At 32.4% G+C, this 26937-nt stretch overlaps 1 protein-coding gene across 1 annotated transcript; it reads left to right on the forward strand.

Moving 5' to 3' along the window:
• The first annotated feature begins 256 nt into the window (after positions 1-256).
• On the forward strand, positions 257-25105 carry LOC126739925 (HEAT repeat-containing protein 6). The gene is made up of 19 exons (XM_050445753.1): positions 257-311; positions 376-729; positions 795-941; positions 4965-5066; positions 5125-5343; positions 5394-5606; positions 11344-11492; positions 11547-11685; positions 11736-11923; positions 11977-12200; positions 16716-16993; positions 18044-18269; positions 18327-18449; positions 18506-18600; positions 18657-18835; positions 20140-20380; positions 21467-21604; positions 21672-21833; positions 24779-25105. The coding sequence occupies exons 2-19, from the start codon at positions 565-567 to the stop codon at positions 25031-25033; spliced, it is 3243 nt and encodes a 1080-aa protein (XP_050301710.1). The 5' UTR covers positions 257-311; positions 376-564; the 3' UTR covers positions 25034-25105.
• Positions 25106-26937: the final 1832 nt, after the last annotated feature.

The raw sequence follows: 26937 nt of genomic DNA on the forward strand, positions 1-26937 counted from the left end.
AAATAAGATAATAATATTTTAATAAATGCTCGATAGTTACATCGTATCTTTAGATACGATAATAATTTTTTAACAAATCCCCGATAAATTTATCTTATCTCAAGATACGATATTAAATACCGAAATATGGTCAGATAATAACATCGTAACTATTTTAAACTTGAATTTAAAAAAGAAAACCCGATTTTCCAACAATTTTTTTCTTTGAAAAGGTGCCTTATTAACATATTTACACCGTCTTCAAATTTTAATGCTTAATCCGTAGTGATGCTTTTTCGAGATACGATGTTCCTATTTGCAAGCGTCGATATGTAATATCCACTACTTTAATATTTGGCTTATCGGATTTTTTTTTAATATGTTTCCTGCTTCTAGGGTTTCAATGAGCTAATGTCCAAACACATCAAAAATGGCTTGGCAACACCGCTCCAACAGCACTAACTGTCAATGTCAAAGAAAACCTGAAACATAACCTAAGAAAAAACGCCATCAGAAGTCAAAACAAACTAAGACATGTCTGTCCTTTATTTATATTAAATACCGTCAAAGGCCCGTATAAAATCAATGATTCCTACTAAAAATGTTATGGATCCCGCTACTCATTTCGACCACTTGAGTCAAAAAATTGGACAAATACTTTATGGCAGATCTGACCGTAACCACATAACTAAATACCTGGACGACCTTCTCTTGCTAAACTATCGTTTTCCTATTATAAGATCACCAACTGTGAGTATTTACTGTAATTTTTTGCTTAAGTCGTTCATTACTAATTGAATTCTATCGCAATATAGAAAGCAGTGCTATTAATAAACCAATTCTGCAGTTCAGTTCACTCCGATGAGGAAATTTTAGTAGGCAAATTTGCTCAACTGACTGCCATTTTAATTAAGACACAAAATGTAGTGGTCGAGGGAAGAACGTTAATATTAGCTGTCCAGGTAGGTCATCGTACCTCATACCATCATCACTTTTAAATAATTAAAACATATACAGTATAACCTCGATTATCCGAATCATTAACTGCAAGTGCCCGTTCGTATAAGCAAAATGTTCGGATAATTAAGTTTTACATAAAAACATGTGTTGCGAATTTCTTTATTAAAATATGTATACAACCTTTAAGTAAAACATTTCATGTCAGTTTACATTTTTTTATAAACATATAAATATGTAAAAACCTTGACACAAAAAAAAAAAAACACTTTTTTAAAAAAATCAGTAATTTTTTTTTGCTTTATAGCATTCATTGCCATTTGGTTAGCCCTATTTTTCATTTCCTCCAATAGAAGGATATGGTGTTGAGCTTCTCCATTATTATTTGCCCACTCTATACATTTATCAAAAGAGGATACCGCTTCATTATGCATTATAAACTTGGTAGCTATGAGCCCATGTTCTTCTTCTGAATCTTGATCTTTCTTATCCAAATTTATTATATTATCTTCTTCGGTCATTTTTTCGACGGTTTCTTCTTTTCCTACAGCCCACTGTTTTATTTCCTCATCAGCTAAACTTATTTCAATTTTTTTTTGATAAATCTATGATTTCACCCAGCTCTTGATGAAAAATACCTATTTTTAAGCGATTCGCTAAACTAGCAAGAGATATTAGATCTTCTTCATCCCACTCCTGTGCAGTCAAATTTGGTGGTAATAGTGATTTCCAAGATCTTCTTAACAAGCTTTGATTGACATTTTGCCAAGGTTCAGCCCGTTCGGTTACGACATCCTTTAAGATAATTTTTTTCAATTCCGCCGATATATCTCCTGGTGTTTCAACAATTTTTTTTTAAAGCTTTTTCCGATAGTACAGTTTGAGTGCTTGAATTACGTGTTGATCCATTGGTTGGATCAAAGGAGTGCAGTTAGGAGGTAAAAACATTACACAAATTTGTTTATCCTCGCTGGATACATTTTCTGGATGTCCAGGTGCATTATCAAGGAGTAGCAGTGCTTTTTCAGGTAAACCCAAGTCATGCATTTTTTGACGTACGGCGGGGACAAAGCACGTGTGAAACCATTCTGTGAAAATTTCTCTTGTTACCCATGCTTTTTTTTTGACCCATGTAAACTACAGGAATGTAATGGCTTTTGGCTTTTAAATGAATGTGGCCTCTTTGATTTACCAAGAACCAGTAATTTTAAGTTGTGGCTACCTGAAGCATTTGAACAAGGCATAAATGTTATTTGTTCTTTATTTTGTTTTCTGCCTGGAGCTGAATTTTCCTGGTTATAAACCAATGTTTTTTGACACAACATTTTCCAAAATAGCCCACTTTCATCAGCATTATAAAGTTGATGGGCATTTAAGCCTAACTCCTTAATTTTATCATGAAGTTTTAGTTTGAAAGGATCTACTGCAGAGAGGTCACTGGAAAGTTTTTTCCCGGAAATAGAAAACTGTTGTCAAAGTCAAAGTCAAAATATACTTTATTTGCCAAGTTTACAAACTTATGCTAAAAGCTTCCTAATCCTAGAATTTACAATACAAGTATTCATTTGGTTATACAGGACAAAAACAGAATACAGAATCGATCCTGATTGTACACAGAAGCATATCTTATACAAACAAAGAAAAAACCAAATAATTTTAAATACTAAAATGAATCGTTAAAATACTCTTCAATGCTGTAGTAAGCTTTTGGTAAGATTAATTTCTTTAGTTCTCTCCTAAACTTTTTAAGGTCTGTAACAGTCCTAATCGAAAAGGGAACATGATTAAATATTTTACGACTAATAAATATAAGAGAGTTTCTCGTAAGTGAGAAGGTGGGGATTGGAAGAGATAAGTTGCCCACTTGACAAGTATTATAACTGGTGCAGGATGGTGGACTTACGGACTTATGTATGAGTGTTGCAGTTTCCAATATAAAGAGTGAGAAAACTGTTAAAATTCTTTCAGCTACAAAAAGAGGCTTACAAGAGACTCTCAGACCAACACCACACAGATACCTTAATGCTTTTTTCTGAATAGTAAAAATTATGTTAAGGAGTCCCTTGGAGCACAAACCCCAAAATGGCAACCCATAACGGATATGAGAGTCTATTAAGGCGAAATAAACTGAACGAGCAAACAACCCCCCCAACTCATGCCTGGCAACCCTGACTGCAAAACAACCAGAAGGAAGTTTAGCAGCGAGGCCCAAAACGTGGTTGTCAAACCTTAAACTCTCATCAATGAAGAGGCCGAGAAATCGACAATAATCCCAACCATCTAGTGGGCTCTGCTCATCAAACAAAAAACCCTTCACATTACACTTAAAGCCCAGAACAAAAGTCTTATCAACATTGAATACAAGCTGATTGCAGATGCACCACTCTTTAATTTTGTGAAGGTCCTCTACTATGAGAGATCTGACTACTTTTTGATCTTTGTTATGCCACAGAATTGTAGTATCATCGGCAAACTGAACCACTAATCCATGCAGTGATAGAGAGCTGAAGTCATTAATGTATAATAAAAACAAAATAGGACCCAACACTGACCCTTGAGGTACACCACATTTAAGATGTGCTATCCCTGACGAAAATCCAGATGCAACCACCCTCTGTGTGCGGCCAGACAGGTATGACTTCAACCAAAGCCAACCAGCCCAAAGCCACTCCCATAAATCCATAAAAATCAATCACAGAACACCACTGCTGCAGCCTCCCTGGAGTTCATAGATAGATACACACTTTCCAAGAATCTGAAAATGGCATCCTGTGTGCCCTTAGATGACTGAAATCCATACTGATTAGGGGACACCACATTGTATTTGGTCAAAAAAAAAACAATTCTCTTTTTTGCAAGCCGCTCAAGAACCTTGGAGAGGGTGAACAAAATTGATATGGGACGGAAGTTAGAGGGTCGGTCCAAGCTACCATCCTTATGAAGAGGGATAATCATAGCTTCCTTTAAACAGGATGGGAACTCGCTCTGAAGAAATGACTAATTGATTGCGCAAACCAAAGCACCCAAAGCGCTCGCAGGCAGAAGTAACAGCAGACGTGAAGAGATACCGTCGGAACCCGAAGACCTATGATTCTTCAAGCACTGAATTGTTTCAAGGACCTCGGTGGCATCTACAGGGTGGAAAAAGAATGATTGGTTGATAGCATTCCGATTAAGATACTGCAATGGTTGAATTCCAAATCTCTGCTTAAAATTTTGGAGCCACCCTGAGCTAGCTTTAAATGTATTATTACCATGCTGGTAAAAATACTTTGCCTTTTCACAAATAATTTCCCCAGACACTGGTGTACCTGTAATTTAATTTTAAAAAAATCGTAGGTTTGAGAAACATTTATGCATTGATATTTTACCTTTAGACCTCCTGCAAGAACCAGGTGTAAACCGCCTTCTCTACGTCAGGATTAGCACTTAACTTAAGACTCTTTCGATTTCCAGGGCCACTATCCAAGCTAGCAAAGTAGGCCAAAAGTTTTGTGCGGTTCTTCTTTATATCACAAATCGTAGATTTACCAACACCATACTTAGTAGCTAAATTTGACACATTGTCACCAGCGTCAATACTTTTTAAAATTGTGACCTTATCACTCAACTTTAAATAAATGCCTTTTTGTCTTTGACATATTTGCAGTGCATATACCTAATTGTGTTACACTCAGGAACATAGTCTTTTTATTAAACACTGTATGTACTGAAACCGTCTAGAACATGTACGTAACACGCCGCTTAACGTGTCGTGTACCCATCCGCTGATCTAATCCAACTAATGAACAAAACGACCAAAGCAAACACCCGAGAAACTGACGAGTCGAGACCTGCAAATTGACGCCACTGTTCGGTTAATCAAGAGGGTTCGGATAATGGCCAAAAATTTGTTGGTTCGGCTAATCGGATATTCGGATAAACGCGTGTTCGGATAGTCGAGGTTATACTGTATGTATATATAACAAGAAATCTGATAAAATTATAATTTCTATACTATATATATTTCTATACCAAACATATTTCAGTGGTGTCTACAGGCTCTTAAGTGTTCCGAAGTGAAAATTGTCCTAGATGTTTTAAACGCCTTAGAAGCCTTATTAAGGAACAACTGCCATAATCTACTCACTGTAAGGTTTTGTAGGGCTACAATAAATCATTTTTAATCACTTTATAAATGATTTTTAGTTATCAGATACAATATTTAAAGGTTTGGCAGCCTTGACAGTATCAGAAAATGCTGAGATCACATTGGCATCACTTCAATGCCTAGAAGCATCAACAGCTGCACCAAGTAATAGTGAGCCCTTGGACAGTCTAATGCCATTTTTTGACAAATGCATTAAAGTCTTTTTCACACATTTATGTGTAAAGACTACTCCAAAATACACAGTTTTAGAAGCAAAAGTAAGTACATACTTGTGAAAATAATAATTTTTTAACCCTAATGGTTTCAGATTTTAGAAACATGCCTCATAGGACTTCAAAATATTGTAACAATAACAGAATGTTTTAAGGATAAGTTAGGAACACTTCTGGGTATAGTTAAGACTTATATGCTATTTAACATAAAGGGGGTGGACTTTTTAAGTTTTGAAAAGTTAATGCCTACAACTTTAAGTATCCCTGAAATAACACCCTCAATGCCCAAAGAGAAAACTGGAGGAAAAGTAAGTTGTAATATTTTGTAAAAAAAGCAAATCAACAATACCTTCTCTCACATAATTAAGCCCCTAGATGCATAGCAAATATTATAAATTGTCAAGAATTTTATCATAAAAATAGTGAGTGCCCAAATAAGGTGCCTGCAATAAAAGACTCTAAAAAATAAAAAAACAGTGTAATAATTAAGTCAGTACAAATAACAAATATAAACTAAATTACAACACAGAACATACAGTATTGGCCATAATAGTTGGACCTTTTGAAATTTTTTTATATTTTGTGTGCCTTTTAATTAGCATTTTATTTTCTTTTATAAAGTTGTTGTTCACGAAAAACTAGTGTTAATTAATTTAAATGTTGATAAAAATTCAGCACCAGTAGCAGTTCGGAATAAAAATTTAAAGAAAGCTGGACAAAATACTTGGAACTAAATGATTTTTATTCAAAAACGACATAAAACACAACTTATTGAAACCATAATATTATAATTAATATTTGGTATGGTAACCCTTAGCATTAATTACTGCCTGCATTCTTCTGGGCATTGATTCAATCAAATTTTCAATTATTTGTCTGTCAATGTGAGTCCAGGCTTCAAAAAGCTTATGAAATACCTAGTTCATCAGCATTTTTGACTGTTCCAGATGTTCCCATAAATTTTCAATCGGGTTTAAGTCTGGACTCTGGGCCGGCCACTTTAAAACTGTGATCTTTTCTTGGTCCAACCATTTTTTTACCAATTTTGACGAATGTTTTGGATCATTATCATGCTGGAATACAAAATTTACTGGCATAGACTCAAATGTGTAAGGCTCCATTATATTTCGCAAAATATCCCGATACATAAATCGATCCATTTTCCCCACAATTTTATGTATTAACCCAGTACCATATTACCACACATTACCACCTCCATGTTTAACTGTAGGTCGGATAAACTTTTTCTTGAGTCTTTCACCTTTTGGTCGTCTTACATGAAGTATTCCATCACTGGAAAACAGATTGAACTTAGATTCGTCACTGAGTAGCACTTTTTTCCAATCTTGTACAGTCCAGTTAAAATGATCCATTGCAAATTGTAGGCTTAACTTGACATTTTTCTTCCGCAGCAAAGGTTTTTTAGCAGGTCTGTAGCTGTTAAGTCCACCAGAACACAATCGCCTTCTTACCGTTTTTGCACCGAGATATTGGAAGGCTCACCTTCATTTAATTTTTGTAAAATTTTGGAAGATGACAAAAATGGGTCATTCTGGGAAATATTTAAAATTCCCCTATCTACACGGGTAGTCGTGGCTTTAGGTCTTCCAGTGCTTTTACCTGGTACCACATTTCCAAATATACAATATTTCTTAATTATCCGTGACACGGCGTTCTTAGGAACGTTTAGTCTTTAAGCAATATTATGCTGCCTAACACCCTGATTGTAAAAATCTAAAATTCTTTGGCGAATGTCGCTGGAATAGGCCTTGCCTTTTCCCATGGTAACACAAAATAAAATAAATAAAAATAACCCACTTGCACACTGGTGTGTCAAAGACTGCCTGTAAAATACATCTTTTATAAAAAGTTTCAATCATTTTGTCCAGCACAAAAATTTAAAGTATTTCTTATTGTCTGAAACAAGATAAGGTTGAAATTGTGGTATGCTTTTTTGTTTAATTATAAATATGTTTATTGATTGGATGTACAAAAATAAAATATAAATTTAAAACATTGGAAAAATTTTAAACTTTTAAAAGTTCCAACTTTTATGGCCAATACTGTATATCTACTAATCCCTGATGTCCTTCATTTCAGTATCTTCTGAAAGTATTAAAAAGTAAAATAGACTACTGTTATGGTTAATGAGCTTGGGCTACTTCAGTCAAATAAACAATACAAATTAACTGATTGTGATTATTTAACAAAAAAATCTTTCCAGAGGCCAAGCTCCTAAATGTTTTTTCATCTTAATACCATAGCATTCATCAGAATTTCAATAATTTTTCTACATGGTCAGAAGCTTATAAAATAAAGTTTGCAGATTCAATTGCACTAGGTGAAGTCCATTATTTTATAAATAATGGATTTAATATGTATCAAAATATCAATTTTAGAGAACAGTTTAAAATATAATATAATAAAAATGAACTGATTTTTGATGAAATTCTTTCAGGTGCACAGTGTGCATTAAAATTATAGAATCATACATTTTGGGTCCTTTAGTACCCATTTTTGTAAAGTTCCTCAATCATTTAAAAATACAATTGTCACTCCTGTATACCAAGCTGGAAACAAAACTGACATTTCAAGGTTGATAACACCTATAAGTATAATAAATAATTCCTCCAAAATATTTGAAAAGTGTGTAAAGAATAGAATTATAAATTATTTTGAGAGTAATGATACTTTTTTCCAATAACCCAATTTGGTTTCAGAAATGACCTAAGCACTGAAAATGTAATATATGAGCGTACCAAATAAGTTGCATCTCATTTGGCTAGTTAATAAAAAATTGCAGTTTTCCTGGATCTTGCAGAGAATTGACACAGTTATTGACACACAAAATATAAAAATCTGCTTTGATCTGGATGAAGATTCATCTGCATTGCATACACTCCAGAAGTGAATGTTGATCTTCTAATCGATTGGTTATCTAGAGATAAGATTCATTCTTATCCATGATATTTTATGAAGACTAAGAGACAAAGATGGTGATTGTTTTACCTCCCTTTGTTGATATAGCTCAAGACCTGTACTTTTTATTATTTATTTATTTATTTATAATGCATCAACAGAGAAAAGGCCAATTACAGATACAATTTTAATAGTACTAGAAATTTAAGTAGATGTAAATACTATTGAAAGCAAGCCATATACCTACACAGCCAATATTATCCAATGATCTAGCAAAATTAAATATAAATAGTTAATGCAAACTAAACCTGCAAATCTGTTATTTACAAGATTTGTGAATCCATCCAAGCTAATTAAATCTAACTCTTATTCGCTTGCATAAGTATTAAAAAAGTTGCACATTTTATAGATTGGTAAACCCTTAAAAATATATGTATATCCTGGGAAAGTCCAAGTTAAAAGTCTTTATTTGTCTAGTGCTACCAGTATTGCTACCAATAAAGTATTTTTGGGGAATTAATTTTATTGGTTAAAATCTTGAACATATATGCAAGATAAATCTTGGTGTGACGATTTTCCAAAGAAAGCCTATTAAACTCCTACAATAATAATAAGTCATTCTAGTCTTGATTCCATATGCACATGTTCTATAGTTTTAGTCCATATTTAATAGTATGGAGACCATTTACTCCAGCACTGGCAACACCAGATTGTCAAACAATCTTAGACAACACTCAACACTAAAACCGTTAGTGGACCTGACAATAAATCCCACTTTATTATATGTCTAATTAACAAATTCAATAATATTATCTGTAAATGCCGGTTTACAATCCACTATAACACCCAAGTCTTTCTAATGCTTACAGTCCTGTAATTGTGTACCAATAATACTGTAAGTATATTTGATTACATTTTTATTAAGAGTTAAAGACACAGAGTAACACTTTTTTTCATTAAAACTAAAATGATTCAAATTACACCAGCATACAACTCTTTTAAACTCTTTCTTTCTAAATTTCTTTGTGAACTACGACAATCCTTCATTGAACTTAATTCTGTGTACATTTTAAAGTCATCAGCAAAATATATGGTCTTTGAACTACCTACAGAACTTAACATGTATGTTGATTTTTGTGTTTTGATTCGTTACTGTTGATTTTTTCAGTAAAAACCCATGTTGCTATTCGGATATACTGTACTTAACTTCATCATATAATCGATCAAATAATACAATTTCAAAAACTTTTCAAGACGGAGAGGAACATATACATTTTTCTAAAATTAGGTTTTTTAAAATTTAATTTTACATTAATATTTTACCTTAGTAACTGTAACACCTGTAACTTTTTATTCATATTTACCTCAATAATTGATATTATCGGATGGAATTGATCCACAGGCAATAATGGATCATCATGAGATCTCACCAAAGAGCCCATTATTTATATAAATTCTCTTATGGGCATTCAATTATTTAATGGTTCGCTTATTTCCTACGCTGATGATACAGTTATTATATTTTTTGAAGACCTGGACTAGAAGTGAGAGAGTTGGTATTAAATTAATTAAAAACTGGTTGGATTACTTTTAATTGACCTTAATCCCCAGTAAAACAAAATATATTGCTTTTTACACACTTTCTATTAGCTCGGGTTGAATCTATGTATGTATGTAACAGAATCTTTGAGCTTAGTTTTCACTGGTTTCTAAAAGTCTGATTCACTTGAAATAAATAATAGTTTAAAAAAACATGCTTTTATTGCTAATCGAACTAAAAAGTAGAAAATAATTTTTAATTACAAAGAATTTTTATTACAGTAGTAGAAGGTCGAACAATCAATCATAATTATCAATATCTTACTTAAAAATCATAATAAGTTATTAACAGAATAATTCAATTCAGAGTAAAAAAGCGTGGGGTGCTCGATATATTAAATATGACAATTATTATATTGACAACTATGTATGAGAGAAGAATTATGAAAATAATATGCAAAACGAACTTATATTGAAAGTTTAGACTTTCGAGTGTTTGATAATATAAAATATATTGGTATAATAAAAATAATAATGTATTTATTTAGCATCGGCTACAAAGGTAATACATAATATATAAATAACAGAATAAATTTTTGAAAATTAAAATTAAAATAAAGAAAATTAAAAATTTCTGCAAAACAAAAAAAGACAAGGAAATAGGTTTGACATTTTTTAATTAACTCATTAACCGAGAGAATATATTCGGATTCACTTACAACCACTACCTTGAACCGATGTTGCAACACCTTAGGGACCTCCACGCAATATTTAAATCATCCATATTTTTTTGAATCTCTGAATATTGGATATATCTTTTTGACTGATTAAAAAGAATTTAATCCGACATGTTTCGGACATATAACATGTCCATTATCAGGGATACTATAAAAGAACCAAGGAAACTTATAAGATATAGATACAAATTGTTAAGTTACCAAAGGTATTAAAATTACTTACACAACTTAAGGGGTTCCGTCAATACATCTTACAGATCTAGTGCCTCAGGCAAGCTTAAAAAGTTAAAATGAATAAAAATGGCATCTACAATAATGATAAAAAGCTTAATTAATTAACAAAGAATTGGACGTTAAAGACATAAAACTTTAAAATACATGAAAACATGGATTTATATATTGTGGATCTACATCTTATAAGTTTCCTTGGTTCTTTAATAGTGTCCCTGATAATGGACATGTTATATGTCCAAAACATGTTGGATTAAAAATTTTTTAAATAAATTCAGTGGAGGATGACGAAGTATCTTTAGATACCCATTGACCTATTAACTCCACTGCAAGAATGGACTACTTTTTCAACTCAATATTTAGGATAAACCAGCTCCAATATCTGTAGGGTTCTTTTTTTCTGTAAGTCTTCCTTAACCTGCCCAACATAATGTAATATAAACTATAGTTTAAATATATTTTGATTTTCTTAAGTTTGGTTAATAATTTAACATATAAGTAATTAATATTTCAGTGTCATGATATATTTATTTTTAAGATGTTTGATTGGTAATTTTACATATTTTGCACTGATAAATAAATAAAGTATGCAATCTGATAGTAAATGTTAAAAAATTAGGTCACAAAGCAAAGAAAGCACAGAACAACCGGAACCAACAGGAAAAAAGATAAGAAATTGCAAGAAGATCAAGTGTTTGATAACAGGGCTGCCGGTTATACCCCAGCGACTAAGGGTTTAGATTACAATTCGGATAGTGGCTTAGGACAGTAAGTTTCCAACTCTTAGCACCCTAAACCTTCATAATATTCATCCTTTTTTAGTAAGTCACCATACATCGCAAGATTAAAAACGTCTGATTCGGATTTTTCTGACAACGAAGGGGGCAGACTGGCAAAATTCTCACATGCCTGCAACAGAGTAAGGCAAGCGGCTTTAAACCTGTTTTCCTGTATTATTAAGGTACGTCGAACACTTATTAGGAGCAACATTTAAGAATATATGATTTTTAGCACACAGAAAAGCCAGTAATTTTTTCTTACTGGTCCAGTTTCGTCCCTGAAAGCTCTTCCTCAGGCAAACACAACTTACTAACCTGCATCCATAGAGATCCATCTATAAGGGGCAAGATGACAGCCTTAAATGCCTTACTGATGTTACTTACAAGTTCCAAAGCTTATTTATCTCAAGCTGAATTAAAGTAATTGGACACTTTCTTTGAAACTTCTATATAAACAAAACTCTTGTTTACAGAGATAAACCGTCAAGCTTCACCCCGTTTTCCGAGCTTCTCGCCCTAACACTGATAGAAGTCCACAACAACTTGTGTTTGGCCTTAAACCAGACTTCCGCTCCGGTGTTGGCGCAAGTTTTAAAATGTTTAGCTGCTTTAGTGCAAGCCACTCCTTACCACAAAATACCCGCAGGTCTGATAACTAAGATCGTGCGGCATATTAAAACGTTAGTGTGTCACAGAGGTAAGAACCATTATTTAGAGCTTTAGATAATAATAATATAGTCGTTTTTTATTGAAATAAAAAAGAAATTACAAATTTATACAAATAGGCCATATTTTTCTATACCGGGTGGTGCGTCGCCGAGCGGAACATAGGAAATCCCATGTAAATTTTAAGGGGGTCAATTTTTAGCTTCCCTGTACATTTTACAGAAAAAATGTAAAATAACTTTTTGAAGAGCCCAATCTGGCAAAACCTCGTGCAAAGTTTCAAAACATTTTAATAAGCGAATCTTGAATTATTCAATTAAATGTAATTGCAAAATTACCCAATTTTCGGTTCAGGTAAATCCAGACACCAGCCACCAGCAAAAATTTTGTTATAAGGCTTTGTCAAATCTGACGTAAAGCCGAATACAAGAATTTTTTTTTCGTTTTATCAATTTCACAACCATAGATTCAAAGTAAGACACGTTAACATTACTTTTTTATCTAAACTTTTATTTAATATAACGATGATGTTAAACCAATAACAATTATTATTATCGATTATTAAAAAAATAATTTTATCATACTTACAATTTAATTAAACCAATAGCAGTATCTGAAATATTTTCAGTTTATTTTCCCATCAAGCCTATCTGGTCCATTTCAACCATTAAACCTATTGTTAGTAAATTCGAGTCCAAATACATTGCAATAAATAATTGTAAATGTTTAACTCAGAAGATCGAAAATAGATCCGAAAAAAGAGAGAACAGAACTCTTATATTTTACTAAGTGTGGAAAAATAAAATAAAATACAATAACTTTTTTAAAAATAATAGAGAATTACATAAAAGCATCAATTAATCAAATGTTCAAACAACCCCCCCATTAACAGCTAAACAATATCCTAACCGATCATAAAATTAATTTCTAACGTTACTAAGTTGATATTGGGAAATTTTATTACATTCTAACGAAATAGCGTTTTGTAACTGGTTTAGATTCTCAAATTTTACCTGATCATTCGGTGAAAGATCAGGTGAACTGGCTGGCCAAAGTATCCGGTACCGTGGACCAATAATATTGCCGTTAAAAGCATTTTCCAAGCACTCTCTAACCATATGGGCATTATGGGCCGGGCAACCATCCATTTGGTACCAGATCATTTGATCTTCCTGAACAACTTCTCCCAAGGCGGGTCCAATTTGATTTTGAAATAAGTCCAAATAGGTTTCAGCTGTTAGGTTATAATCCATAAGTAGAATTTTCATAGTAGAATATGACCTTTATATTATTAATCCAGAGACGTGCTTCCTGAATTGTAAATTCGTGTTAAACATTAAACTAATTTTTTTTAAATTTCTTTGTTTTTGTTTTTATTTCTCAAAGAAAACATGCAGTTTGCATAGTATTGCAATTTTCTTACTTCTCTATAGCTGGCGCCATCTTCAATAGATTTAGTTCGTTTAAACTTAAGCAAGGCTTTATCTCTTTCCCTCATCATGAGCTTTATCAAATCAGTTAGTCATGGAGTTTTTGGTTTATTCACACGAATGGTATGTAGAGGCGCATGCGCATTAAATAGGCCTATTAAAGTTTGTATAAAGAATTCTATACTTACATTTATGTCATTTATCTGATAAAATTGATGACAGGATATATTTGTTCAATTATTGAGAAAAACGTATCAGATCAAAATTTTTAAATTCGCTTATTTTAAGAATTCTGGGTGTAAATTTAGGGACAGCGAGATTAAGGGTATAGTAAACCAGGTTATGATCTGTAAAGTTAACATCAATTACGCCCTTACGTTGGCATTTGTCAGGGCTTTTGTAAAATAGGATCGAGCAGAGACTGACTTAATGGAATGGTCGTCGTCTATTCTTTGATATGGCAGGTATCATATTAGAGAGATCATATTAGTATCATCTAATTTGTCGATTGTAGCAGTGGGATTACAATGAGGTGGTCTATAAATAGTTGCTATAATACATGGCTTTCCGTTAATATTTATTTTTAAAAACAAATATTCGAAATTAAATTCAACGCGGTCAATATCAATAACAGAACAAGTTAATTTAATTTTATTGTTTGTGTAGACAATCGATACTCCCCCTCTCCTACCTGATAGCTTCCTATATAAAGTATCTGCACTAAGAGCCATCACAGCTGAATCTATATTTGAAAGTCGGTGACGCTTATTATGTCATAAGAACCCTGAAACATTAGATCTTGAATATGTGGCAGAAGTGAACGGACATTAAGATGTGATATTTTCATTTCTTTCTTCACTTAGTGGACATATTTAATAAGAAAAAAAAAACATGAGTAGGCAAATATTTATAAAAATTATGAAAAAAAAAACATTGCACCGCTAAGGAACAACGAAAATAGATTATTAGGCCCCTTACTTTTCTCTTTGTATGTTGCGGACATGAATCAGTGCATCGAAAATTCTAAGCTGCACCAATTTGCTGACGACTCCCAAATTTATAATTCTTTTAAAATATCAGACGATAAATCAGATTGCTTTGTTTGCTGACAACCATAACCTTAAATTAAATGCTTCAAAGTCATGTGCAATGTTTTTTTCGCAAAATAAAAGTCATCTTCTAGATTGCATGGAAAATTAAAATCAATTTTAATGGAACAGTCATACCAACCGTTGCGGAAAAACGTAATCTAGGGGTTATATTCGATTCAAATCTCAGCTTTGCCTCTTACATTAAGAACAAAATTAAAATTGCTTACGGTCGTTTAAAAAACTTATATCAATACAAAAATCAGGTACCATCAAACACCAAATATTTGTTTTGCAATTCGCTTGTACTGTCTTTGGTGGATTATGCAGACATTGTGTATGGCGACTCACTAACCGTGTCTCTGTCAAGGACGGTGCAAATACTGCAAAATAGTTGTATGCGTTTTTTCCTTTAATATATCGTATAGAGAGAGACCACATTACTCCTTATCTAAATTCACATTTTATATTATAAATATGATAAATAGAATATCATCTCTGTCAAGTATAATTATGTATAATGTATAATTTAATTTACAAAATAAATAAATCAGGTCAGTCGCCATATTTAAGGGACTTATTTTTTCACCATGATTATATACACAATGTAAGAAATCCAAACTTGATTGGAATTCCATTTCATCGAACATCAGGTTTTAAAAAATCATTCCAATATGTGGAACAAGTTACCGGATTACATTAAAAATAGTTCACCGAAGAAATTAATTGCATATGTTAAAGAAATTCTTCTTAATTCTCAACTAACATAGGCATTTTAACTAATTCACACCACCAATTTTTTATTCAAAATGTAATTAATTTATTTTTATTTAATTGCAACCATATTATTTTTGAATTCTTACTTTTTAAATTAACACTGGTTTTGTTGATCTTGCAGGCATAAAAATAAAATTTTAAATGGCTCATTTTGGAATACCTATTCATTTTTGCGTCGAGTTGCCTTGGTTTTCCAGCCGCGGCTGGTGTTTTTTGCAGCCCTTCCTCCCCTCTGCCTATTGCACAAATGGTACCTATATTAATGTAATTGATATAGTGAATTATTACCCTATATTTTTTGTTTGTTTTTAGCTTTTATATGTTTTTAAGGTTTAATAACTTATTTTCTAAATAATTATAATTGGGAAAGTCTTTATTCTTGTTTTAGTTGTAATTAGGTTAGTATATTTTAACGGTCTGAGCAGCACATTTGCGCTAGCTCGTGTATGTGTTATCGGTCGTTTTTATAATCGCAGTTCAGCCCGCATTACTATTAGCATTGTGTAAATTCTTGTAATAAAAAAAATGTAATTTTCTATGTACAATGTTTAAGTGGTAATAAAAGTCTTTTGAATTTGAATTGTGTCAAAACTCCAAAGATAATGCTTATAAACCACAATACACAAGCTTGATGAAAATTAAACTGTTTTCAAAAATTATAGTTGGCTCTCACAGCAAGAGTATAAGACTTGTTAAATTAGAAGGAAATCAAAAATAAGAAAATTGCGAAAATATATAAACTTTTGTTATCAATTAAATACAATAAACTATTTATTTACCCTTTAAAAGATACTCCCAAGGTAAATACGATCGAGGCCCCGTTGATCACACAAGCGTTGTATCGCACGACTGGGCTCCTTAACATAGACATTACCATTTAAACACCAAACACACTTAGAACTAAACTTTTCCACTGCTTTTCTAAATAAGTTTAATCGACGTTGGCTTTAACCCACCATCTTCTTTAACCAAAATACCTGTAGACTTTAAATGTACCTTCATATTATTGTTAAACATGCTTAGCACCGTTTTACGAATATTTTCATTGTCCCTGGTCGGCATGTTGAAAATCCTTATATTTTTGTGACGTTTCGTGACGCCTTTTCACAACTGTTACATGAATGCTCCAGCATTATTACCTCGAGCTTGTTTACAAGAATCAAACAAACTCACAACTTTCAATAACTTCATAGATCAGACCTTAAACATTAACATTCCAGTTTGAGTTAATAAAAAAAAAATATGTTTCAGATGCAACTGTTCAAGTTACCGCTCTGATTGTGGCCGGTTGTATTTTGGCCTATGAGCCTCCGGTGCCGGAAATCACGCAGGTGATGACAAAAGTGCAAAAAGAGGAGGAAACTCCGAAGAAGAAATTACAGAATCATGTTCCGGTGGAGGAGTTCGATTATGCACAGTTTTCATCTGATGAGGAGGAGACAGTTGTAATGGAAATCGACTCTATTCCGTGGCTCTTGCAGAGGTGTCTTCGGAATTTGGGGATCAGTTTTGAAGAGTTGGATAGTCAGGTATTAATTTGTTTTTTTTTTTTGGTATGGTAACGGAACAAATTAGGTAATGCGCGTTACACAAATTAGTAAACACTTGTGTTGTGACTTATTCATTTTGTATTTATGCATGACAAAAAGTATAAACTCAAGACAATAGTGTCAAAATATAGGAAAAAAAAGTATTATAATGAAAATTACAATAAAATAACACTTATCCAGTAACTATATTAAAAAAAAAAGAATTAAAAGAAAGATATAGTAAACTCTAGGCACTAAGTTAAACTCATCCACATTTTAGGAAACTCTTGTCTGTTTGTCAAGGAAAACAATAAATGAAATGTTATGCGCGTAAGACGCACTTTTACGCAACCACTTGTGTGCCACTTGTAGTATTGCGTTAGGTGTATTAAATCAAAAAAGTTCTGACTAATTTTAAGTCATTTAATTAAAAAGAACCCAGCGCTCCGTTTAGCCTTAAGGTCTAATTTATACTGACTATATAAAATATTAAACACAACCACAAAAACGGTTCTACGTGACAAAATCGACCGGGATTCCCCTTTGCCTACACAACAGTTCTTAGAGGAAGAAAGAAAAATAAACCGAGTGTCTCGCCGCGGACCTTTCGATTGCTTAGCTTGCATTTCTTCTGGTCTCTTCCAATTACGCCGATAAATAATTGAGTCAATAATTCGAACATGAAGTATGCCCGTGGTTCTCTTTTTATGATTTTATATACAAACATGTGCATGTGCAACAGTCTTCTATTACTCATATTAAGAGTTTGATTAGCGTTAGAAGAAGTTATGTGGTGTCGATATGGAATGTTATAGGAATAATAATAAATTGGTTCCTCCTTTGGTTTTATGTTCAACTGGTTTCAGCGTTTTTTCATTCAGTTTTTCGTTGCTAATATATGGCCATTTCAAATTTTTAAATGTATAACCCAAATATTTTAACTCAGATCTGCAGAACTTTATACTATAATGCTGTAATAGAATGATCTCATCTATTTAATAAATAAACTTTAAAAAATCAAAAGAATATCGTCTTATAAATTTTTCTTAGGGCGTTGCAGTGAAACCAGTGCCGGCCCCAGTAAAACTGGAATCTCTACAAGTTCTCTCGGCAATGAGTAGAAACTACTTCGACTCGATCATGTTGCCCCACTTAAACTACATCACTAAAGCCCTTAATGTGTCATTAATGGACAAATACGTCGACTTAAGGCTTCACGCTGGCAGAGCCGTGGACTTTGTAGGACAATCTATTAGTAAAACGTGTGAAAAAGAAGGTACATTATAACATAAATTATTTCATTAATTAAATATTTCGGTGCTATTGTTTTTAGCTCCGACAACGTCATGCATTAACTTCTGGTTGGTGTTGTTGGATAATCCGTTGGTAGCATTGATCCAGAATGATCAACAAGCGGCCTTAAGGGCTGTTGGCTGTGATTGTTTCGGAAGCATTGGTAATTTTTTTTTAATTTAGAAATTGATAAGTGAAAAATGTAAATTTTCTTCGTAGGTGCCGAAATTTTCCAACAGTTTCCCAGAGAGAAGCAAATCCTATGTGTAACGTTACTTTTTGCAGCCACAAAGGATGAAGAAAGCACCGTGAGAGTAAGCAGCCAGCATATTTTTCCCATTATAGACTTTATAAAATATATGTTTCTTAGGGTGCTGCTGTACGTGCCCTAGCTCTATGCGTTCTCTATCCATCTTTAAGGGACGACCCAGGATTCGTAGTAGACACTGCAGAATCAGTTTTACAAGCATTAAAAGATGACAATCTCAACGTTAGGATCAAAGCCTCTTGGTCTTTAGGGAATTTAAGTGACGCCCTAGTATTAAATAGGTAAAAGAGATGACGAAAGTCTTTAAGTTGTTATTTTAGTGACTCAGTTTGATTGGTTTGAGTTTTAATGATTAAGTTGATTGTGGGGTCAAGTAAAATTCAAGCTGTTCAAGTCTTTTTTTCTTTATTGCCAACTTTTCGGCCTATATTAGGCCTTCTTCAGGGCGAACAGAAAAAATTAAGTCTTTTTGTTAGAGACAGAATAGAGTAGAACATTGGTGTATTTTTTGTTGATTCTATTTAATTTATTTAGTTGCATTTATTTAGTTTTTGTGGATATTGATCATTCTAATCGTGATATTTGCACACCAGTACTTCGAGATACTATCTGTTGTGACCAGCACAACGTTAGTAATAAGGACAATAATAGAAAAAGGCTTATAAAAACATATATAGTGACGCCATCTAACTTTGGACTTAAATAATGTAACTGTGACGTATTAACAACGCGCGTCGCCGTCCATCTTCCACCCCAAATTAATCAATGAGTATGTAGTATAAGGTCGCCGATCGAACATACGAAGGCACTTTCATCAGTATGAAGGATTTTTTTGTTTATTAAAGGAGACCCTAAAGTATTGACTGATTTGAACGAAATTTTTATGTCGGGGTTAGTTAATATTTTAAAAACCCCATGTGAAACAGGGCTAAGATACGATAGTGACAGATAAGTGTTTAGAGCTTTTTGGTTGTGAATTTTCAATTTGGGGCACTAAGTAAATTATGTTTATTTTGTGCTTATTTATTAATTTTTCAACCATTTCGATATTATAACCATTGTTAATAGCTATTTGTTTAATAATATTAATTCTATCTTGAAAACGGTGGGGCCTAGGGGTGTTTTTAGCGCTCTATTTATATAACAATTAAGGGCTGCCATTTTATGACTTGCAGAGTGATCAGAATTAGCAGGAATTCTTTGGTCTGTTTGTGGATGTTTTCGAAAAAAAAATTTTTTTAATGTTAAGCTCTTTTTTTCTCTCCTTAAAATAATTAAATCAAGGAAATTAATGCTTTTTTTGTTGTTCTATTTCAATAGTGAATTTAATAAGGCGATGTAAATTATTAAGAGAATCCAAAATATTGTAGGGGCTAAAATTTTTAGTATTAATTATTGTAAGACAGTCATCCACGTAGCGGTTATTATTCTTTAACAGGATGGGGATCTACTATCTATCTGAATATGGTCTATGACCGAAAGCGCTAGGCAGCAATTTTCAATTTATTATACGCTGAATACAAGTAGTGTGTTTTATTTATTAACTAAAAACTTAAGTCGTTATTATGGAACTGTAAATTTTCAGCAAGAAATTGTGTGACAACAACGAGGACAGTATACCAGATAAAGTGCTCCTTCGGTTGTTAGAAGCGAGTATTTGTTGTGCGAATGACAATGATAAAATAAAAGTGAACAACGTTCGAGCTTGTGGCAATTTACTGCAACTGGTGGACGATATCCTGCTGGAAAAAGAGTGTTTTAAGGACGCTTCTAGTCAAGCAATGAATTCTTTGATACAGGCCAGCACTGTTGGGTTTAATATGAAGGTAAGATCTAATTTTAGATAAGTGACCTATCTAACATAAGATTTAATTTTACAAAACCAGTAATGCTACAATTAATGCACGAAAAAATTTCTGCAATATTCGAAGTTTACATAAATTAAATGATGCATCAAAAGTCCCTCTTATTCTAAATTGGATAAACAAGCTTGAGGAGACCGATGGAACGGATTCTTCATTTGAAAGCGTGCAAATGCTCTGAACGTGCATAGATCATCGCTAAAGTGCATTTTACACGAAGACCTTAAGCAACACTATAAAATTTAGTTTTCAAGAAACATTAGTAACAAAAAAATAATAATATAAGCAAATAAGGACTTACATCCCGATTTTCAAAACTAATCAAAAGCATTGTGGTGCAAACTTCGTTTTAAAAGTTAATGGCAATCTGGAAAAGCAAATGTTTTAACAAGATTGTTAGTGTCACCTGTGGGAGCGTTATATTTTGATTATTAACATTTCTAGTTCTATAATTATGTTGGATATTATATGTGAATCTATCTTATAATTGATTTGAAATATAACTGTTTTAAAATATAGTATTTTAATGATATTCTTTGAGGCGACACATAAAGGTATGATAACAATTTTACCTACACTTGCCCACACAACCAGACCTTAACTGAAGATGGTTCAACCAATGATAAGTACACCATTCTGAGGATTTTTCTTTGCAATACATTTCTCAATTTATGAAACTTAACAATAACCTTTCTAACTCTTTTGGTTATATACTCAACATGATTTTTCCATTTCAAACTTCTAAATACTTGAGACAATGTGTACTTCTCATTGAATTTGTATATTGACATTCTCGTCCCATTTTGCATCCTAATGAATAAACTGCATTTCTTAAAAATTTGATACATTTCGTTTGTTCAGATTAAAAGTTATATATTTTGTTTTTTTGTACATAGTTAGTCAAAGTAAACTATGGTTCAATCACTTCTTAATTTTCATGAAAATTTGTTCAGCCTTTACTAACACTGCTTCCCAAGAGTCTCCAGTCAATATAATAAAAACTTAAAAACATTTCGTCTTACATGTGAATAATCATGATCAATTTTACAGGTTAGATGGAACGCCTGTTATGCCTTGGCAAACGTGTTAAAAAACGAACATTTATATTCAAAGCTGGACGCATTCACGTGGCAACAATCGGTGTTCACCAAACTCACAGAGCTGGTAGTCACTTTTAAGAATTTTAAGGTAATCAATCAATTGACCAGATGGAATTTTATAATAGAAAAAACTGACTTAATTTTGTTTTGTTTAGGTTAGAATAAATGCCGCCTTGGCCCTTTCGGCACCTACGAAAAGAGAACATTACGGCCAGTGTTTCGAATCAGTTTGGACGGGCATGCTACAAGCTTTGGAAAATTCCCATAACATCGACGATTTTACTGAGTATAAACATAGGGACCATCTAGTTGAACAGGTAGATAATAATTTTTTAATAATACTGAGTGTCTGAGGGCAAACTATTAGTTATCCAGTAGTCAAAATAAGGTCGAGACTAGTTTCCATATATTAAAAAAAAAATGGTCGTTTTTTTTAATTTCCGTCATATTTTTTCAATATTAACTCAGGGTTCCCACCAAAAGTCTCAAAAAAATCTCCAGGACATTCCGGGACATTTTTTTACAATAAAGCATCAGTTTTTGTGAGACCATCAATTTTATAAACTAAAAATGTTTAAGGTAATAAGAGTAGGCAAAGGTTTCATAACAAAAAAAAAGAAGAAAAACACATAAATAGTTCATAAATAGTTATATTTAATAAGTGTTTGCATAAACAAATACAATAAAATGATTATTTTATATGATACAAAAAAAAACATAAAAACGCGTACATTTACAGTCTATTTTTAACTTTCAAGAACTGCAAAAAACGCTTTTAAAAAAACTTAACCAACTTTTATATTAAAAACCTATTATGTAAAAGTATACACAAAAACAGAAAAATATAATATTAAATATTTTTTTGTAAGAGTAATTTTCTGATTTAAGGAGTCAAGCTCTCTCAAGAGTGCTCATTATTAATCTGTTGCTTTTTTGTTTGTTTTTCTTTTATTTGGTTCTAATTTTCTTTTTTCGGCTTTTTGTTTTTGTTCCAAATTTTCAGATTTTTTTTTATCTTCTAGATACTGTTTATATTTTCGGTTAGCATTTCTGCAGTAGTTAATCATTGATTTACTTATTTCGGTGTTTAATTTGGTCTAAAATTAATCGTTGAGATTAGTGTTGTAAAAATCCGGATTAATTCAATATTCGGACAATATTGATTCGGATGAATTGAAAATTCTTTTGATTGAATTTGATTTTTTCATCCGGATTAATTCATCCGCTCGATGTTCGACCGTCCGATAAACGTTTTTTATAGCTGTTTTTCGAATATAAGGTATGCATTATGCAACCCATTAGACATTTCATTTTTACGGATTTCTACATGAAGTTAAAACTAAAATAGCTAATTATGTATGTAATAAATCAAGTGTATTTTAAACGATGCAAAATATCAATACAAAAATGCATACATTACATAAAAACTTCTGAAGGTCAGGCGACCCTTAAAAAGTTTGGGCGTTCTCGTATTGTCTCTTATGTTTCTGAATGAGTACAATAAGGATAGATAAAGCAATATTTACACAAGGCCCCGCGACGATATTGCCGATTGCCGGGTTATTTGTCCGGACGATTTAATTCGGATTCTCTTAGCTGGTGGAACGTGGAACTTCGTAAGCCTCGTACAAGCTTTTATTTCATTGTCGGTCGAACGGGCGGCGTGTATCCGGACGATTAAGATATCCAGATTGATTCGGAATAATTTGATATTCGGATTGAACGGACGATTCATCCGGACTCTTTGCATCACTAGTTGAGATATCATGGACTGTTCTTGCAGATTTTCCATATTCTGATTTACAAAAAATCCACTCTGAACGAAAGCGTTGCCGTGAAAAAATATCAACAAAATGTTAATTACAGTTCTTAATTCATTAAACTCATGGTTTCCTATTAGCTTAATTCTATTAGAAAAAAATTCATCAAGTCGCGTATCAACTAAACCATATTTAAAGTTTTCCAAAAATTCAAAAAACTATGCCTTTGGTTTTTCCGCAACGCTTGAATTAATTATATTTTTTTCAAAAAGAATTTTTAAAGCCAATTTAAAATTTTGATGGCAAGCTTCTTTATTGCTTTGAATAGTAAAGGGGTTTAAGCTTGAAATGGCCCTTAACATTTCATATTTAGGAGCACCCTTCTGCGCTATCTTTGAGAATGTCACAGACAAACATTTTTGACAGTCACTAAGGAATAAGGTTCTGTCTTTACCACTTGCTGCAGCTTTTTTAAAAAATGTTGTTGTCTCAAACCCTAACTCAAGCTTCTCGAGTGGAAGAAATATCGATTTATTCGAAAGATCAATCGAAATTAATTTTTTAAGATTATTAGTAGGAATATGATCTTTGTTAATATTTTTTTTTAACAAATTTACCAACAACAAGCTAAGGTCTCCGTAAAGAAATGTCATAACAAGATCATTAGTTTGGTATTTTGTCAAAAACGGTTCAAGCAATGACGCTACCAGTGCAAAAAACGCTATTTTAGCTTGCGTGAGAGGATCCTTTAAACCCTGCTTTAAATATTTTTATATACCAAAACTTATTACAAAATCTCACCTAAATAATCACTGCGACGTGCTGGCGAATCTTTAAAAAGATAATACAACCCAATCTAGAAACTGCTAACTGACCAGCCACTTGCTTTGTGCCCTGATTGCAAAGAACCATGAACCACATGTAATCCACAGGTTCCAATATCGATCAATTTGCTAGATTCTCCCAGGAAATCTTTAAGTAGTCTGTACAGTTTTATGTTTACGTTGGGTCCGTCCATTGAAATTTGCGTCATTTTGCTAGCATCCAAATTCCAAGACTTCAAACCTCGTAAAAGGTGCTTTAATAAATTTTATGCGGTTGGACGGCCATCCAAAAAAAACGAAGTCAAGTACCTTGTTTCGTACTGCTCACTATTTTTATTTAAAAACCGCATAGCGATGTCCATTTGGCCCCTTTGAGATATTTTGTTAATGATTCATCAATTTTTTTTTGTTTAAAAACAATTTAAAAAAAATTGTTTTAATTGATTGATAAGAAAAAAATAAATATATTTATGAATAAAAACTTATTTTTAATGAAAACCTCACTGTAAGTACAAATATTATATAAAATATAACAACGTCTCGATATCTCCATATAGGCGTTCCACTGTGCGGCCCATCAAAAGGCTAAAGGATTTTTGTTTATGCAACAAAATAGCCTTACTTTGACCTCCTACTCTGTACCTTCTAACCTTATTCGTATTTTTTTTAAATCAATAGATATGCCTTTGCCTCGGTCACTTGACTACGCTGATAACGCGAGAAGACTTATCGCATCTGGATGGCACGTTAAGTTTATATTTGGACACGTTTAAAATGCACATGCGCAAAGTGATCGAAAGACTCGTGCCCGAAAAATCGACGGATCTATTCGCCGCCTCTTGCACTTTGAGTAAGTTGGAAGCTGATGTTCGTTTGGGTGTGAACGAAAGAACAGTTCTCGATCGTCTGAAGAGTGTATTTGCTTATGATTAATGTTGAGTGAGTGCTTATTTACTCATTTATTTTTTACTGACAAATTTTTATTTAATAAATGTTGTTTTTATATGGGATTTTTTATTTCCGTCCTGGTTTTAGGTAGCTAGTAAAATAAACTGTTGTATATGTTATTTTTTTTTGTGTATAATATTGAGATTATTTCAATTTATTAAAAAAAAATATATAATATATATAACTCCCAAAGTGGTTGTATTTAACACAAAATGATAACACAATCTATCAAGTATAGTCAGCATTAAGGAAGAACAAGGCTTTTGGCAGAATAGATCAACAATCGACCCTATATTCACAGCATAAAGAAACCAGCAGTCGCACTCCGCTCGAAAATGTAAGCGAACTAATAGCCATAGATAAACAGTTTATAGGAGTTAATGCTAATAGCATCCTTAGCCATGCCGCAGCCATGTTCTCCGGATGCCGAGCTCACTGTTTATCGAACTGTGTTCATAGGTGCATCCCCTAGTTCAGCGCCGTACTTAGTGACTATTTTGATAGCGTTTTTAAAAAGCGTAGCGTTTTCTATAAAAACTTTTGTGTGTTTGTTTTGTGATTTTGATTAAAATGGCTACAGAATCGCGGGGAATGAGCCGTTGTGCGGCTGTTTTATGTAAGAAAAATTTAAATAATTGTGATTTGAGTTTTTTTAGATTTCCGAGAGAATCAGAAAGGTAAGTACATAGCAATAAGTAATCATGAATATCATGATTATTATAATTTATAATAATTACTTCGTATTATATAATAGAGAAAAAACCGATCTATACAGGGTTATTAGAATAAAATGAGATACATGGGGGGATAAATATAGAAATAGAATAATCGGAAGTTTCTTTTGGAATTTATTATTAACTAAGCAAGATACGAAAAAAAATCAAGACAAAAAAGTTTTATTTGTATAATCTACAGAACACAATAAAAAATGCACAAAAGTCAGTGGCGTATATTTTAGTTGTTGTTAAATTTTAACACCCTGTATATTGAGAACGAAGAATTTCTGGACATATGTTTATATGAACTTTTTGTTTTAAAATTACTCAAAGAATGGTCTCTTAAATTTATGGTACATACCTAATTAACTTCCTGCACGTATTCTTCTATATCGCCGTTGTTAGATGTAGAAATGCGATGTTTATTTTTGTTTAAATATTTTGTTAATGTTTGAACTTTATTAATATTAAAAAATAAATATTTGTACTATGTAGGTTTTTTTTATTTTACAAGATAATAATATCTAAAAAAATGTTTAAGTCCGGCTCTAGCCAAGGCAAAAGCCGCGTGGACCGTAGCGAGTGTCAGCGGCATCCCTACTATAAGCAAATATGCCGCGCCTGCGTTAGTACACATGCACCGAACTCGCTTATTCAAGCAAATGTATTTTTATTGAAGTGCGACTGCTGGTTTCTTTATGCTGTGCTATATTCATACTGCGACAAATCATCGAGTCCATAGGGTTCAAATTTCGTTTAGCTGAAATCTACTATTAAAGAGAAAATTATATTTTTAGCTTCAAATAGCCTCTTTGATCATAGAACGACAAAAAATTTCCTGCGGAAATGTGTCCTGTTCATTTTCCGGACTCAAGAATAATTGAAATCAGTTATATAAGAAAATGTGGTTTATTTAGTATTTTAAAGTGTCAATTAAGCAAAAAGTACCAAAACTTTTCTGCGGAAATGCATCGATCATTTACAATTTTCCGACTTTAGAATAACTGAAATCAGTTATATGAATAAATGTTTTTGATTTATTTTTTAGATATTTTTTTAAATATAAATATGCCAAAAACACTGCGGAAATGCATAATTTTTTTCAAAAATCATTTGGTTGGATTTTATATAATATTTATCACTTAAATCCAACGCAACCCAAAGTGACTTCAT

The sequence above is a fragment of the Anthonomus grandis genome, chromosome 8, assembly GCF_022605725.1.
Source record: "Anthonomus grandis grandis chromosome 8, icAntGran1.3, whole genome shotgun sequence".
Taxonomy (NCBI): domain Eukaryota; kingdom Metazoa; phylum Arthropoda; class Insecta; order Coleoptera; family Curculionidae; genus Anthonomus; species Anthonomus grandis.

Excerpts from the sequence above, each read along its gene's own strand:
- LOC126739925 (XM_050445753.1), top strand. The coding sequence starts at position 565 with ATGATTCCTACTAAAAATGTTATGGATCCCGCTACTCATTTCGACCAC. Across the intron at positions 5,607-11,343 it reads AAGAGAAAACTGGAGGAAAA|GTCACAAAGCAAAGAAAGCA; the intron begins GTAAGTTGTAAT and ends TTAAAAAATTAG. Across the intron at positions 21,605-21,671 it reads TCACTTTTAAGAATTTTAAG|GTTAGAATAAATGCCGCCTT; the intron begins GTAATCAATCAA and ends TGTTTTGTTTAG.